Source organism: Cataglyphis hispanica, chromosome 3, assembly GCF_021464435.1.
Source record: "Cataglyphis hispanica isolate Lineage 1 chromosome 3, ULB_Chis1_1.0, whole genome shotgun sequence".
NCBI lineage: Eukaryota > Metazoa > Arthropoda > Insecta > Hymenoptera > Formicidae > Cataglyphis > Cataglyphis hispanica.
In genome coordinates, this window is record NC_065956.1 from 7765703 (window position 1) to 7780000 (window position 14298).

General features: G+C 33.8%; 2 protein-coding genes across 9 annotated transcripts; one reads left to right on the forward strand and one right to left on the reverse strand.

Annotated features, from left to right (window-relative positions):
* Window positions 1-91: 91 nt before the first annotated feature.
* Window positions 92-12141, reverse strand: LOC126848049 (F-actin-uncapping protein LRRC16A). 5 transcript variants are annotated; one of them, XM_050588560.1, is made up of 25 exons: window positions 12071-12141; window positions 11681-11877; window positions 11296-11393; window positions 11134-11184; window positions 10832-11025; window positions 10561-10738; window positions 10238-10476; window positions 10056-10150; window positions 9860-9901; window positions 9325-9512; window positions 9152-9229; window positions 8723-9056; window positions 8111-8507; window positions 7691-8009; window positions 7453-7566; window positions 7141-7346; window positions 6948-7035; window positions 6409-6630; window positions 6218-6238; window positions 5956-6097; window positions 5641-5890; window positions 4682-5388; window positions 4106-4345; window positions 3896-3960; window positions 92-3307 (listed from the first exon to the last, which is right to left on the reverse strand). In XM_050588560.1, exons 2-25 carry the CDS (start codon window positions 11715-11717, stop codon window positions 3191-3193), a joined length of 4422 nt encoding a protein of 1473 aa, XP_050444517.1. In that variant the 5' UTR covers window positions 11718-11877; window positions 12071-12141; the 3' UTR covers window positions 92-3190. The 5 variants fall into 5 exon arrangements, with proteins under 5 accessions (XP_050444517.1, XP_050444516.1, XP_050444519.1 ...); XM_050588559.1 differs by having other exon boundaries at window positions 11681-12079; XM_050588562.1 differs by lacking the exon at window positions 9860-9901 and having other exon boundaries at window positions 11681-12079.
* Window positions 12093-13996, forward strand: LOC126848054 (enoyl-CoA delta isomerase 1, mitochondrial-like). Of its 4 annotated transcripts, none has more exons than XM_050588576.1 (6): window positions 12093-12169; window positions 12554-12663; window positions 12744-13015; window positions 13215-13393; window positions 13455-13576; window positions 13651-13996. In XM_050588576.1, exons 1-6 carry the CDS (start codon window positions 12108-12110, stop codon window positions 13812-13814), a joined length of 909 nt encoding a protein of 302 aa, XP_050444533.1. In that variant the 5' UTR covers window positions 12093-12107; the 3' UTR covers window positions 13815-13996. The 4 variants fall into 4 exon arrangements, with proteins under 4 accessions (XP_050444533.1, XP_050444534.1, XP_050444535.1 ...); XM_050588577.1 differs by lacking the exon at window positions 12093-12169 and adding an exon at window positions 12258-12409 and having other exon boundaries at window positions 12551-12663; XM_050588578.1 differs by lacking the exon at window positions 12093-12169 and adding an exon at window positions 12260-12409.
* The last annotated feature ends 302 nt before the right edge of the window (window positions 13997-14298 follow it).

Sequence of the window (14298 nt, forward strand, 5' to 3'; positions counted from 1 at the left end):
TTTTCTATAGCTAAAAGGATTTTAGACTCGATCTTGAGCTTTTTTTTTCGGGGAAAATGAAAATCTCACATATACATACACATACACACTCTTTCGTTTTAATGTATGGATACGAGTTTTTATTTTATTCGTTAACGGATTATATCGCGTTTCTATTAAGCTGTCCACCAAAATAGACTGCAAATGTTAACATCGTCAATTGCGCATTTCTGTGATGTATGATATTAATATCTACAATATATTTCGGTATATATATATAATATATCGGTCATGTGTATCTTCGCATTGTATGTATACAGAATGTATCTCTCTCTCTCTCTCTCTCTGTCTCGTATATGTATACAGGAATGTGTGTATCGAGGAAGATTTAAATATATATGATATATCACACGCTAAATCACACGCGGTACACACACATTACGCATACGCATATGATTTCTCTTTCTCTTTCTCTCGCTCTTGCTATCTCTTTCTTTCTTTCTCTATATATAGTGTGCATAGATATATACACACATACATACGAGTAAAAGTAATGCAATTTTGTTCATTAGTAAATAACGTTATGGAATGAGAGACGAATCGCTAGCTCCTCACAGTTATATTTACAATGCTATTCAATTATATTTATGAATAATTTGCAGGCAAGAATCAAACGATGCGACTATAAACGATGCAGAAGCATATTGAGAAGGGAACGTATGACAATTCTTTTTTTTTCATCGTATAAACAATGTGCGTTGTATAGACTTTTTGGCACAATACTCGGCAGAGTCATTTTACACGCCATTTTTTTTCTTTTCAAATACATACAAATACACACTTGTTTCCTCATAATAAGATAATATATTGCGCATACGTATATATTGTATATAAAAATCATTTATAACACACACAATAAATGTGTGTATGTATGTATGTATGTATATATATATATATATATATATATATATATATATATATAATATATTTGTAAGTTTTTAGTCAGTTACAGACTGCAGGAATATTCTCAAAACAGATCCAATAAATCGTCAGAAATGTGCGTGCCTAAAGTAAATACATATTGCAAGATGCTCTTACAAGTTCTTAGCTTCGCCTTTCGTTAGAGTCGCGGATTAGATACTATATACGAAACTTCCTTACGTTTGTCTAGTAGACCATATAAGATTTTAGCGACAAGAGACGTGTCCTTTCCTAATTTATTATATGTTAAGTAGTTAAGAGAGATACGCGCGCTTTAGGACCAACGGCTCAAAGTCTTATGTAGATCCGTAGATGTATATGGCGTTATCGCGCATACGTTAACGATCACGTTTTTCACGTTTCGTCGATATAAATATGCATATATTTTACGCGTATGCACGCATACACACACACACACACACACACACACACACACACACACACACAAATATATATAAAAAAAAATGTTTGTTTCAACACGCTTTGCTTTAATACTCGTCAGGAAGAATATTCCCCGTTTAATAAACACGTCATGATAAATTGCAATTGTGATCACATTGTCTTATGTAACAAGGGATCGATACCAATATTATATACGCGTGATAACGTTTAAGCGGTAAAAAAATTCACAAGACGCGTTTCCGGAATCTTTCTTTTCGCGTCGCCTCTCCTTGATCGGATTTTCTACGGGCATATTTTATTTTTTATTCACCTATGCGTAAGTTCTCTTTACTTTTTTTTACATATATATGTACACGCGTTTGTCACAATACAAAAGGACAAATGCATCTTTGAGATACGAAGATTATATAAATCGTACTGAAAATCTATCATCAAAATTGTAAAGAATTGTCCGTTTCTTTTTCTTTATTACATAAAATGTTTTCGAAATTCGCAGCACGAAGGATTTCGATAGATAACTTCGCATATTGTTAGTCTCATTCAATTGAACAACGAGATATATCTAGAATTCTATATCTTCTGTCACACAAAATGTGTCGAAAACGTGAGTTATACATATATAAAATCTCCACAATCAATTCTACATTTACAATGATTATTTTAACGTGTTTTATCCATTTGATACAATTTCAATTTTAGTAGTGAAAAAAAATTCAGAGATATCACGATGTTAAAAGTTGAGAGAGCAATTTTTAGTGCTTTCTTATAATAAAAATAATAAACATATAGACACATCTACGTACGCGACAAAATAAAGAGTTTGTCGTTTTACACATCATCAATTCCATCATTAGCTGCAGATAAGTAATAAATACGATAAAAGCTGCCATTGAAGATTCATCAAATAAAAAGATTCGTCTAATTTTTTTATACATGGTAAAAACATATACTGTATGTTAAGATCTCGCGTAAATATTTTTATAAATTAATCACAGATTAAAGACATATCGCGCATGATGAAAAAAATATGAGTCAAAATGTAAACGTTATTTTCACTCACGAACGAAGTATACATGTGCGAAATATCATTAATTACGGCTTGTTACACGATCTCTTGGAAGACACCTACGCTCTTTGCACACAACGCATGCTAGTTTTAGTTGCCGCTACTCGCAACGTTTTTTATACGATTTGGATAAAATCGATTCAATTTATCCTTGGCTAAAACTGTGATGTGGCTTCGTCTATTCTAGATATTCTCTGTTAAAATGCGCTGTTAAAATGGATAGACAAATGATATATAATTATATACACACATTGAAAATCTTCAAAAGGATACACTTTTTTTGCTAATATCATCGTGTAACGTACTGCTCGCTAAGAATCTGACTGAGGAATGCTTACTTAGACTAAAAATTGTCAATATCTTTAAAAAAAATTTCGAAACTCGATTAAAAATAATTAAGAGCTTGATACACACAAAATGCATAACGAAGCATATGGATAATAATACGTGAATACGATCAAGTCGAAATAGAGCTGCGAAAAACGCAATATCGCGTATAAAACTAGTATAAGATTCTCTAATGCCACACCTTAACAGCAGAGAGAGATTAGTACTTTAGTCTCTGCAAAAACTTTCAGTACCCTGTCTCTAAAGTTAAAATATCGGTCAATATATATATACTTATATATACTTATGTACACAATTTAAGACTTCCTTTATGGCACGAAAGACGAAAAGTTACCTCGTGTGCCAGATATATCGGCGTCAACATATGTTACTTTTAGCGGCATAATGTAATGTAGATCATCTGTCAGAGTGCGATCAAACGTCGACCACATCGTTGTTGTTGTAGTTGAAATTTGAATCGCGCAAAAATGACGTGCGTCGAAGTTTAAAACTGAGACGATTCTCCTCAACCATTTTCGGCACTTCCGTTACCTGCAATGCCAGAGTAGCTAAACTTTTTTTTTATGTTATATAAAACCTAAGCATATTTTATTGAAATTACGGTAAAATTATTTAACGTTTATGCTTTATGTATGTAGGGCAAAAAATAATCGCGTAAAATAATCTAGTATTAAGAAAAGCATATAAATTTATGTCAGTGTCGGGCAATAATTTAATTACTTAATGTATTTTTGTGATTAATAATACACAATAAGTGAATAATAATACACAAAAGTAATTACTTAATTACTTTTGTGTATTATTATTACTTCAGCGAGTAATTAATAAAATAATCATACATGATTAATTTTATTATTCATGAACTGTTAATTACTCAATAATTATAATATGAATTAATCTTTTTATGTATAGATTATTATAGATATTATATAGATATTATATAGATATAATAAGATTAATTCATACAATAAAATTGTTTTATCCAACTCTCTATGTAATACATAATACATAATAGTATAACATAAATGCTACGATGCTACTGTTATTAATAAAAAAATTTTAGCTTCGAGAGGATTAAAATAGGGTCTCGGGAAGAAAAAAAAATTAAATAAAATATACCTTGGCATCTGCTCGGTCGACAGAACGTTGAAGCAGCGACCGCCATGCTGTAGGTGCGGTATGCTCTAAAATAATAGGTAATAGGCGCGGATTGTCACATCGAAGGATTTTACATGCGTGTTTTATGCCTGTTACACTATAAGAAGCGTAAGGATGCGTACGCCAATAAATTAACCATGCGATACGGCGGAATTAAAAATTGGTACTCACCATTCTCCTTTTTGTCCGCCTTGCTCTTGTTCAAGCTCGCTGCTAATTCCCTTACCGATCTCTTTTCAACGCTCGTGTTGCTCAACGAGCTGGCCGTGCTACTTGCCGATAACGTCGGTGGCAAAGAAGCCGGCCCGCTGACACCGCTGTCAGTCGATTCGTCGAGAGCATCGCCGGAATCGGGTGTATTGCCGGCCGAGGTGTTTGGACTGGAGCCATCGCTTAATAGACTAAATTCTCCTGTAAGAGATTAGATAGATTAAGAAATTTATTATTTTCCTTCTAAAATCAAAATGGCTTTTCATTATAATGATTCTATATCGAACATAGAATGCTTTTAATATTTATAAAATCTTGATCTTTGAAAACATGTTGAAGAGTTGAAGAGAATGTGAAGAATTAATCTTGCTTTTAAATAGTTTGAAATAATAGGATATATAATTTTAGCAAGATGATATGAATTAAAATTCTCTAAAAAATTGAAAAGTATAATCAGCAGGTAGAATATAATCAGCAAAAAGCGATGGCATGAATTATAATTGCAAGAAAAATTCGCTATTTGGAAGTATCTTTTACCGGATTTCCGATCGGTTGCCATACTCCACGGTCGCGGCTTAGGCGCCGTCGCTGGTGGGGTCGATTTATTTTTCAGAAGCGCGCCGTTGCTCTTCCCGTCGCTCGTAGACCCGCTACTCTTCACTAACGATTTTAATATCGGCGATTTAGTGGAATCGGTACTCTTGGTACCCCCGCTGCTACCGTTTATAGGACTTCTCAAATCATGACCGGTCGACCGTAACTTGACGGATGTCGATTTGTCCATATCGGCCGTGGATTTCTTCACGGCACTTTTACGATTCTCCTGCTCTTTTTCTAACATACTCATTCCAAAGCTGTCATTGATGTCGTGCGAGCCACGTGGACTCATGCCAGATGCATCTGTTGGCATGTAACGTTTAGAATCATCACCCGCATCATTCAGGATGTTATTGCAAGTCTCCTTTGCATGAGCTTCGCTTTTAGATCTCTCGTGTGCACTGTCCGTCGTATTTCTCCGGGCAAGCGGTGACGCGGTCAATGGAGAATCGCCTTGAGATCTTCTGCCAACAAGAGGGGAAAATTTCTCCAAGTTGTCACTGGATCGAGAGCGCGGTGCAGGTTCCAGAAGCGTTTTCAGCATTGGTGAGTTACAACTATGCTTTTTCTCCATATCAGGTGGAATGCTCTTGTGACTGGTCAATGATAGATTAGGACTGCCGTCCGTTGGAAAGGTATGTAGAGAGCTGTGAATTAGCAAACATTGATATATATATATCATATATATATATATATATATATATATATATATATATATATATATATCATATACATCATATATATATCACATATATCATATATATATATATATATATATATATATATATATATAGTTTACATACTGATTGTAAACGAAATTGTAAAAGCTATATCATATATTTTGATTTGAAAAATACATAATACTTTAGAATAGAGATATAAAAAGTCGTTATTCATACCTGTCATCGCTCGTAGGCGATATTAAAGGCGTGGTCGGTGTAGTAGGTCGGAAAAATACATCGAGACCCTCGCCTAGAGCAAGACCGTCGATAGGTTGATCCGATCTCAGCATCGGTCTCGTAGGCGCACGCGTTTTTGTTCTGCGCGGCCTTGACTTCACCAGATGTTGCAACTGCTGGCCCACAGTGTTGGGCAATTCTGAGACGGAATCTAATGATTCTGTCAATGAGTGCTCGGTTTCTGAGATAGCTGTGGAACAATAATTATACATTTTGAAAAGTGATAAACTGTGTGACAATTTAATTTATACAAACCTTCTGTTTGACTTTTCGGCAACGATGGTAAGAGATCCGGAATATCGTCGGCGGACAATCCTTCCACTGAATCTACCACAGATTTAGGTCTCAACTTCCTTCCGTGCAGACTTTTACGTTTGTTCGACAAATGTGGAGTCGCCTAAATATGAGTAATATATCACACCTCTCATATTGTACGTATCGATAAATTATAATATATTTATTATAACATATATATTTTACACTTATGTGCAATCATTTGCACCTAAGTAATACCTACCAGATTAAGATAATCCAATTTCTATGTAAGCATGTAAATAAAGATAATTTATAATTTAGCTACTTTTATCAAAATGCAAAACATTAAATATTAGCATTTTACAAAAATATATTGGCATGAAAGTTTTACGGGCTGAAAAGTATGTTTGAAATACGTTCATCAAATGAATTGAAGAACTCGAAAATTCTTACCATTGGTGACTGATCGTTGACGCACGGACCAATTGAATTTGCCAATGAACACGTTTCTGGTGTTTCCTCTTCAGACACGAGACTGGATCTGCCGGGAGGTAAAGTCATGGAGACACCACTCGCGCTAGTTACCCCTATCACACTTCCACTGCTCATCGAACCGGCGCTAGGCCGTAAAACGTCTGGTGTACTACTCCTTGTTCTACTATCGCAATCGCCAATCTGAAAGTGTTTTATTATATTAGCTCGTTATATTGTTATAAAAGAATATTGAAATGTGTCTTTAATCTTAAGGAAAAATTGTTCAGTAGATATTAATATTTTTGTAAACCGATGTGTTTGGGTATTGTGTTGTAAATTGTATCAATATAAAATATGATTAAAGTTTAAAAACTTATAGTCAAATTTTAGAATCAGTGTTCGTCTAACTAAATATTATCTAGTAAATGTGTTTTCTCTTTTAAAATTCTATATAAAATATAAATTAATAAATATACACAAATATAACAAAAGATACACACATAATGTTTTTAACTCACCAGAGTCTTATAACTTCTTGACAATGACTCGATTACCTCGTCCGTAATTCTGTCGGATATATGCGCCGCAACTGCCAAGTTAAGCTCGCTGATATTTAAAAAGATCAAAACCGTTAAAAAAATAGTAGATCGTAGATATATTAATATAGCATTATAAAATCAAAACAGCATTACATATGAATACAACACTCACTTGACTCTATTAACGATATCCGCGCCAGCTTGTTCGGTAATTGTGGTGTGGATAAATTCATTGTTAATTAGATTTTTCTCTTTGCAAGTATTACGAAGATCATCCTGTACTGCGACCGGTTCACTTTCATCGCCCCTGATGACCGTTTGGGAAAGTATAGTTGGACATTGTTCATTCGCGCACTTCAACATCGCGTCCAAAGAATCCTAGCATAATTTTTTTTATTTATTGTTACACGAGTGAATCTTGTACGACTATTTCGAGGGAAAGAGATAGAAAGAATGTAAGAGAAAAATATTCACGAAGCTTTACCTGTAAATACATTGTCACAACTTTGTGGATTTCATTCGCCATATCGTGTAACTTTAGCTCAATAGGATTATTCTCATCCCGTCTTTGAAGCACTTCGTGTAATCTCGGCAATAGCTGAAAAACATAAGCTTCTATTTGACGAATATCTCTCGATCTTAATACAAAAATGAGTCCAGAAAAAAAAAAAGAAATCTGAGCTAAATATCAAAAATAAAATTTAATTTTTATATTGTCGTACTTGTTTAGAGTTGTCTGCGTCTTGTATAAGTCCGGTCGCGTAATTGATGTCATTGTTGGCATCGCAGCTCTCCGCCGCGAGAGTCTTAATAGTATCCTGGGTTTGAACAACAAGTCTGTCGACCATCTGTTGCGTGGAGCTCAATAGAAATCCCTGCTGCAATCTGAACGCTTGTCCGTGACTGTACTTGCAAGGTGTGACGTTCCTCTGCAGCAGATCCTGTATCTTTTTGCCCAACTGCTCCGTTTTCTCGGCGGAAGTCTTCATACAAGGTTGCAGATCGTAAATCGGAAATGGCATATGCCGTACGCTACAATTTCTGCAACAAAATTCTCTCGTAAATATTGTTACCCTTCTTATATATATATATATATATATATATATATGTATGTATATATATATATATACACGTGCGCATACTTCTCTAGAGCGTGAACGATATCCGCATATCCTTGCAGCGTGATGTTATTCTTGTCATATATAATAGTTCGTAAATGATTGTTGATTTGCAGCGCTTTCGCCAGTAACCTTGCGCCAGGATCCCCTATCTGATTACCACTAATATCCAAGGTATGAAGACATGTGTTGCTGCCGAGGGCGTTGATCAGATTATAGAGATCACCCTTTAACCTCGAGTCGGGCAGATGCAACGCTTGAAGCACGCAGTCGTCTTCCTGAAGCATCTGCACCAGAGCGTCCATCACGACGGCTATGTGTTTGCTCTTCATACTAGCGGTATTACGTCCCATGTAAAGTTGTTTGATTGATTTGTTTTTACCTATGGCCGTTATAACTTGCGCCAAATCGACGTCCATGTCTGAAAGAACAAATAGCGTTTACAAAATAATTAGTGAATTACAAAATAAACAGTGGAATAAAAATCTCGCTCTATTCTTCCGTACAAAACAATTATCATTTCAGATTAAAGATTAATGCAGAAAAGATTTTTAAAAGTTTCTTAATTCTTTTTTTATTTCTTATATATAATTAAATATAAATAAATATTATTTTGCGATGTGTAATTATACGTACTACTATCCGATATATCCAACGACGCTATACATCGAACTCCGTGAATGCATGACTCCAAAACGTGCGCACCCATAGAACCTAAATTATTTCCACTCATGTCAAGCTCTAGGCCGACTGTACTTTCGTTGCAAGCCAAGCCAAGTAGAAGATGCTTCAATGCTTCTAACGGTAATTTGCACGAAGATATATTTAAGTACTTCAGCGAGAGAGTTGCCGTGAAAAATTGTTTAAAGCTCGGAGGTATCTCTTTGGTTTTCTTGCTCGAAAAGGAATTTCGAGCAACATTCAGGTGGACTAGATTAGTTGCACAACCTCGTAGTAATGCACCAAAAAGCTAATTAAATCATAAAGAACAATTGTAAGAATAAGTCGATAAAATTATGGTGGCAAAAGTATATATGATCCAAAAATATAAAATTTGCTACTTACACACTCTAAAGTAGTGTCTGTACCGCTAAGATCCAAGTGTGTTAAGCTATTAGGTTGTGCCAAGAAATTGCACAAACTCTGCAATTACAAAATGCACGAATTAGTATTCTAGCCGCGATTAAGATCCCTGTAACTTATTATCAAGGTCAATTGGTGATTCATTGCAAACTTACATTAACGTCATCTTTCAAAGTGTTCTCTGAAAGATTCAGATACCGCAAGCTAGTCGGCATACTCCTATTTAAACTTAACGCATGTGCTATTTGACCTACACCTTTTCCGGTTAATCCACAATGGGCCAAATTCAATTTCTGTAAACCTTTAGGCAACTTGCCAATAGGACCGCTCAGATGTGTAGCACCTTCAAAATATGAATAACGAATTAATAATAACACATACACACACACACACACATACATACATACATACAATAAGCATTTTATAATTAAAAACTTTTGCTCAAAGATGTCAATACTATTTGTATATTAATGTGATATGCTTATATACAGAACAAGTATATCTAGGATATTACATTATTTAAAATAAAAGGGAGAAATATAAGGGGATAAATAACTTTGACAAAAATATAAAAGTGCATATACTTAAAAAAATAAAAAGAAAAAAAAAAGAAAAAATGGATATATGAAAAGCATATTAAATATTAGTATAATTACTAGGGATAATAAAAATACATGGTTATTGGCACACCTTGCATTAACTTGGCTATTATCCCACACAAGCTAGAGGCTCCTACAAAAAATATAAAGAAAATCTGTTCAGGATAGTTTTGAAATTATGGCTAATAATTGACAAATGGAGATTTACTTAACGAGAGTGCAGTGCAGATAAAGATTTAAAATACAAAGGGGATACAATATAATATAAATTGGAATTAATGATATACCTTTATCCTCAATCATATTGTGCGATAGATCTATTGTTTGCAGCATCGTATTAGCATTAGAAATTAGGGCTAATGACAGCTTGTGAGCGAAATCCCTTTAAAACCGAAATAATCGTACATTATAAATGTGCCATTAAATTCCTTTGTCTACAAAGCAAAATACGCGTCGCTTGAATCATTACCATTTGATCCCGAGATTATCTAAATAGAGTTCTTGAATGGATAAAGATCTTCGCATAACGTGTAACAATCTCTCTAGAGGCTCGTGACTTAATTTAAGATGAGACGCCCTTAATTTTGTGAACCAAGTATTGTATTCTAAGGCCGAGATAATTGGCACCAAATCCTTCTGATCTAAATGATCAAAGTCTCTCAGATTCAGTTCTCTGGTATCATGTGAGAGATATATTGTATCAACGTCCTGAAATTTGTATTTTCACATAAGATTTTTGTACAAATAGGTAATTCTGTATTACAAAAATTGGAGCAATGATATTAATCTCACCCATGCCACTTCCTCCCTATATGGTACACCATGCAAATCACACATGCATGCATACTGAGTAGAAAAACCACCACACGGCCCTGTATGTCTTGTGGCTTCTGTACTTCTAGCTAACTCGCTCCCTCGTATACTTTGCAATCTGCTAGCTGGTATAACTTCTATTTTTCGAATAATGTAACTAAAAATAATATTTCAAAGATTTGTTATCGAGAATTATAACAAACTATCATCAACAAAAACACTGTTTGTTTTGTTGTATAATAAAGCATACTTTAATGGTACTGTAGGAAAGATATTTCGAATTGCCGTATGTAAGGCCTCTATCATGGCATCCACTTCTGTGGTATCTGCGCCTATGCTGGTTGTGGTAAAGTTGTAAAATCGTTCTCCAACTGTTAAACATAGTTGATTGGCTCTTCTTGATTCTATGGCCGTTATTTCTAGGTAATGAAAATGGCAGTCGATCTATAAAGAAATAAAAATTTGAATGCTATGTTATAATAATAAATAATAAATATATACCAAAGAATAATAAACAATAAACCAAAGAAAGTAGAGATAAATTCGACTTACTCTTGTGGGTACTTTGGCCGATAAGAGAAAGAGGCGACATGGCGAAAATACCTTAAATAGAAAAAAACCAAAAATCGATTAATTTTAACGCAAAACATATGACATGTACTATTGTGAAAAGAAAAAAAGAGAAAAAGAGACATAGAGAGACAGATTACTCACGAGAACACGATTTTCCTGTTTATCCTGCTTCGTTTCTAATTTCACCACGTTTTTTAACAGTATTTTCACATGCTTGCCAAGTAATGCTTTCACCGATTCTGCAAGTAATGAATAATTCACTCAATCGTACACGGGATAAGTTGCCAAGCAAAAAGTGGCATGAAAATTTCACACTTGTCACGCTTTTTTTTCTTTTTTTTTTTTAATTTAAAAGATACAATGACAGACCAAATCAATCGCAAAATTCGCGGAAATACAGAATGTAAAGTGGAGTAAGATTAGCGATCACCAATACATAACGGTAGATAGATCGTTCGAGGAGACGAATGACAGTTCGTCCAATCTACGTAGACAAAAACGTAAACACTACGAGCTGGAGACGAACCGTTTAAATCCTTCGTGAGCTGCGACCGGGTTGACATTTTTGCTAGCTGAAGTCTTCCATTGAAGTTCGCCGTTCCATTTAAAGCGTCTCTCTCTTTCCGTCTGTTTCCTGGTCGCTGATCGTGGGCTTCCCGCTTTATGTCGATTAGAGCAGCGCTGTCGAGACAAAGGGCGATGTCACAAGAAGACGAGCAGGCACTGCAGGCAATGCATTAGCAGCCATGTTGGCACCAGTTCGCGATTGGTCACCCACGATCACCGATGATCGACGACGAAAATAATATGAAAAAAATTTGGAGCGTAAAATAAATATTTTTACATAATCAAGATTGAAACAAGATTTAAAAAATCCACACATTCGCTTTTTTATTAATTATTTATCTCTATTTACCATTATACCGAATGACCAAAGATAGTCGGTAATATCAATGCTCTTCAATTATCTCCGGATCAATTGGACAGTATATGAGGATTGTCTCTCTATTCTAGGGTGCGTTCCGTTTCACGCATTGAGCGCATAGATCGCCTGAAAATCCATAGTTCACGTTACTTATATTATAGATTTCCAAACGATCTATACGCTTTATGCATGAAACGGAACGCAACCATAGATTCCGTCATATATGTATGTAATTGTGGATAAGATAAAACTGTGACGACTCATTTTTTGTCATTATTTCAGTCTATAATTATTCATGCTAATTTAAATACGTTTAGAAAGTCTTACAAGGTGGCTATATTATCATTTCATGTGCAATTAATAATAAAAATTTCTTTTTGTTTTATTTTTTATAGGATATACATATTGTTAATGCAATAAATATGCATTCAATTTTAAGTTGTTGTGTTCAAAACTGAGATTCTTTTTCAGCAGTTTCAACATGACTATTTTAAAAATACTAATTGCTGGAGGACAGATGTGTCTCAGAAGATCATATGCTACAGGATCTAAATTCGTTGAAACTATACAAGATAATGATACAGGTGACAATACTGCAGTTTCCATCAATGTGTTTCTAATATATGGTCAGTTTTCATTAATTTTATTTTACTCGACTTATCAGGGATTGATATTGTATCTATGGCAAGAGCGCCTGTTAACAGTTTAAACACGGAGCTATTAGGTGCGTTAAAAACATCTTTATTGGAAGCTCAAAACAATCGTAGGAAAGGTGTCATATTGACATCGTCCTTGCCAACTATATTCTCAGCAGGATTAGACATCACAGAAATGTATAATACTGATAAAAAGAGAGCTACTGATTTTTGGAGCACATTACAAGACACTTGGTTAACTCTTTACAGTCTGAATATTCCTGTTGCTGCTGCTATTAATGTACAGATACTTTGTCAAATGTTATACTTTGGCCATGTTCCAAAATTCACTGCCAGTACATAATATAAAAAATCTATAATATACATTATGTGAAGTATAGATTCTTTTTTTTTACTGGCAGGCAATTTTGGAACACGGCTTATGTGTGTGATATCTAAGTAACAATTTGATATAAACAATATTTCTTTGTTTTGCACAGGGCTCTAGCCCTGCTGGAGGTTGTCTGTTGGCTATATCTACAGAATACAGAGTTTTCGTTGAAGGTAAATATACTATAGGTTTGAATGAAACACAGTTGGGCATAGCTGCTCCTAAATGGTTCATGGATCCCTTTATTTCACTGATGGGCTATCGACAAGCTGAATTAGCACTTTTAAGGTATGTAAGATTAATCTGTAGTATGTTATGATATGATATTATGTGTGATGTAACATTTTAGAGGGTCATTATTTAAACCTGAAGAAGCGCTGCAAATTAAACTCGTGGACGAACTTGCTAAAAATAAGGCTGATGCGATTGAAAAGTGCAAAAATTACATATTATCATATAATAATATACCAGGTAAGAAAATATTATTGATTATGTACTTCGCATAATTCTACTTTTATACTAATTACTTTTTGTTTTCAATAAAGGCATAGGAAGAACTGCAACTAAGTTGGCAATGCGAAATAACTTAATTCAGTGGATGAAAGAAAATAAAGAAGCTGATATTAACCAATTCATAGGATATATAATGTTACCAAAAGTACAAGCTGGTCTTAAACTTTATATTGAACATTTAAAGCAAAAACAGTAATTAATATTTCCATAAGAAACAATATACTTGTTTTATACATCCTGCAATTGCTTTCTATATATGCATATAAAAAATATATTATTGCATATTCTTGCAATTGACATCTAATTATAAGTAAGAAGCTCATAATGAGTAACTATATTTTTGAAAAACATATTTGATGCAAATATTGTACATATATATATATATATATATATATATATATATATATATATATATATATGAAATTTTTTTATAAACTTTTATATTATACAAAATGTTTTATCAGAATATATATTTTAACAAATGTGTTTTAACAAATGTGAGTTATTTTATCTTCCAAACTTTATTAAGTATTATCAAAATGGACAGAATGTCGTAATAAATTAATCATTATTCTTAATGTAACATTATCTAAGACAATATCTGTCAAGTGTAATACTTGTGATAGATCTAGAAAATTAAATTCTTACTATTGAAATCCAAAGAAATGCGATATCTTCAA

Excerpts from the sequence above, each read along its gene's own strand:
- LOC126848049 (XM_050588560.1), bottom strand. The coding sequence starts at position 11,717 with ATGTCAACCCGGTCGCAGCTCACGAAGGATTTAAACG. Across the intron at positions 9,513-9,859 it reads AATAGCCAAGTTAATGCAAG|GTGCTACACATCTGAGCGGT; the intron begins GTGTGCCAATAA and ends CATATTTTGAAG. Across the intron at positions 6,239-6,408 it reads TCAACGATCAGTCACCAATG|AAATTGGATTATCTTAATCT; the intron begins GTAAGAATTTTC and ends ATGCTTACATAG.
- LOC126848054 (XM_050588576.1), top strand. The coding sequence starts at position 12,108 with ATGCTCTTCAATTATCTCCGGATCAATTGGACAGTATATGAGGATTGT. Across the intron at positions 13,016-13,214 it reads CTGTTGCTGCTGCTATTAAT|GGCTCTAGCCCTGCTGGAGG; the intron begins GTACAGATACTT and ends TGTTTTGCACAG. Across the intron at positions 13,577-13,650 it reads ATCATATAATAATATACCAG|GCATAGGAAGAACTGCAACT; the intron begins GTAAGAAAATAT and ends TTTTCAATAAAG.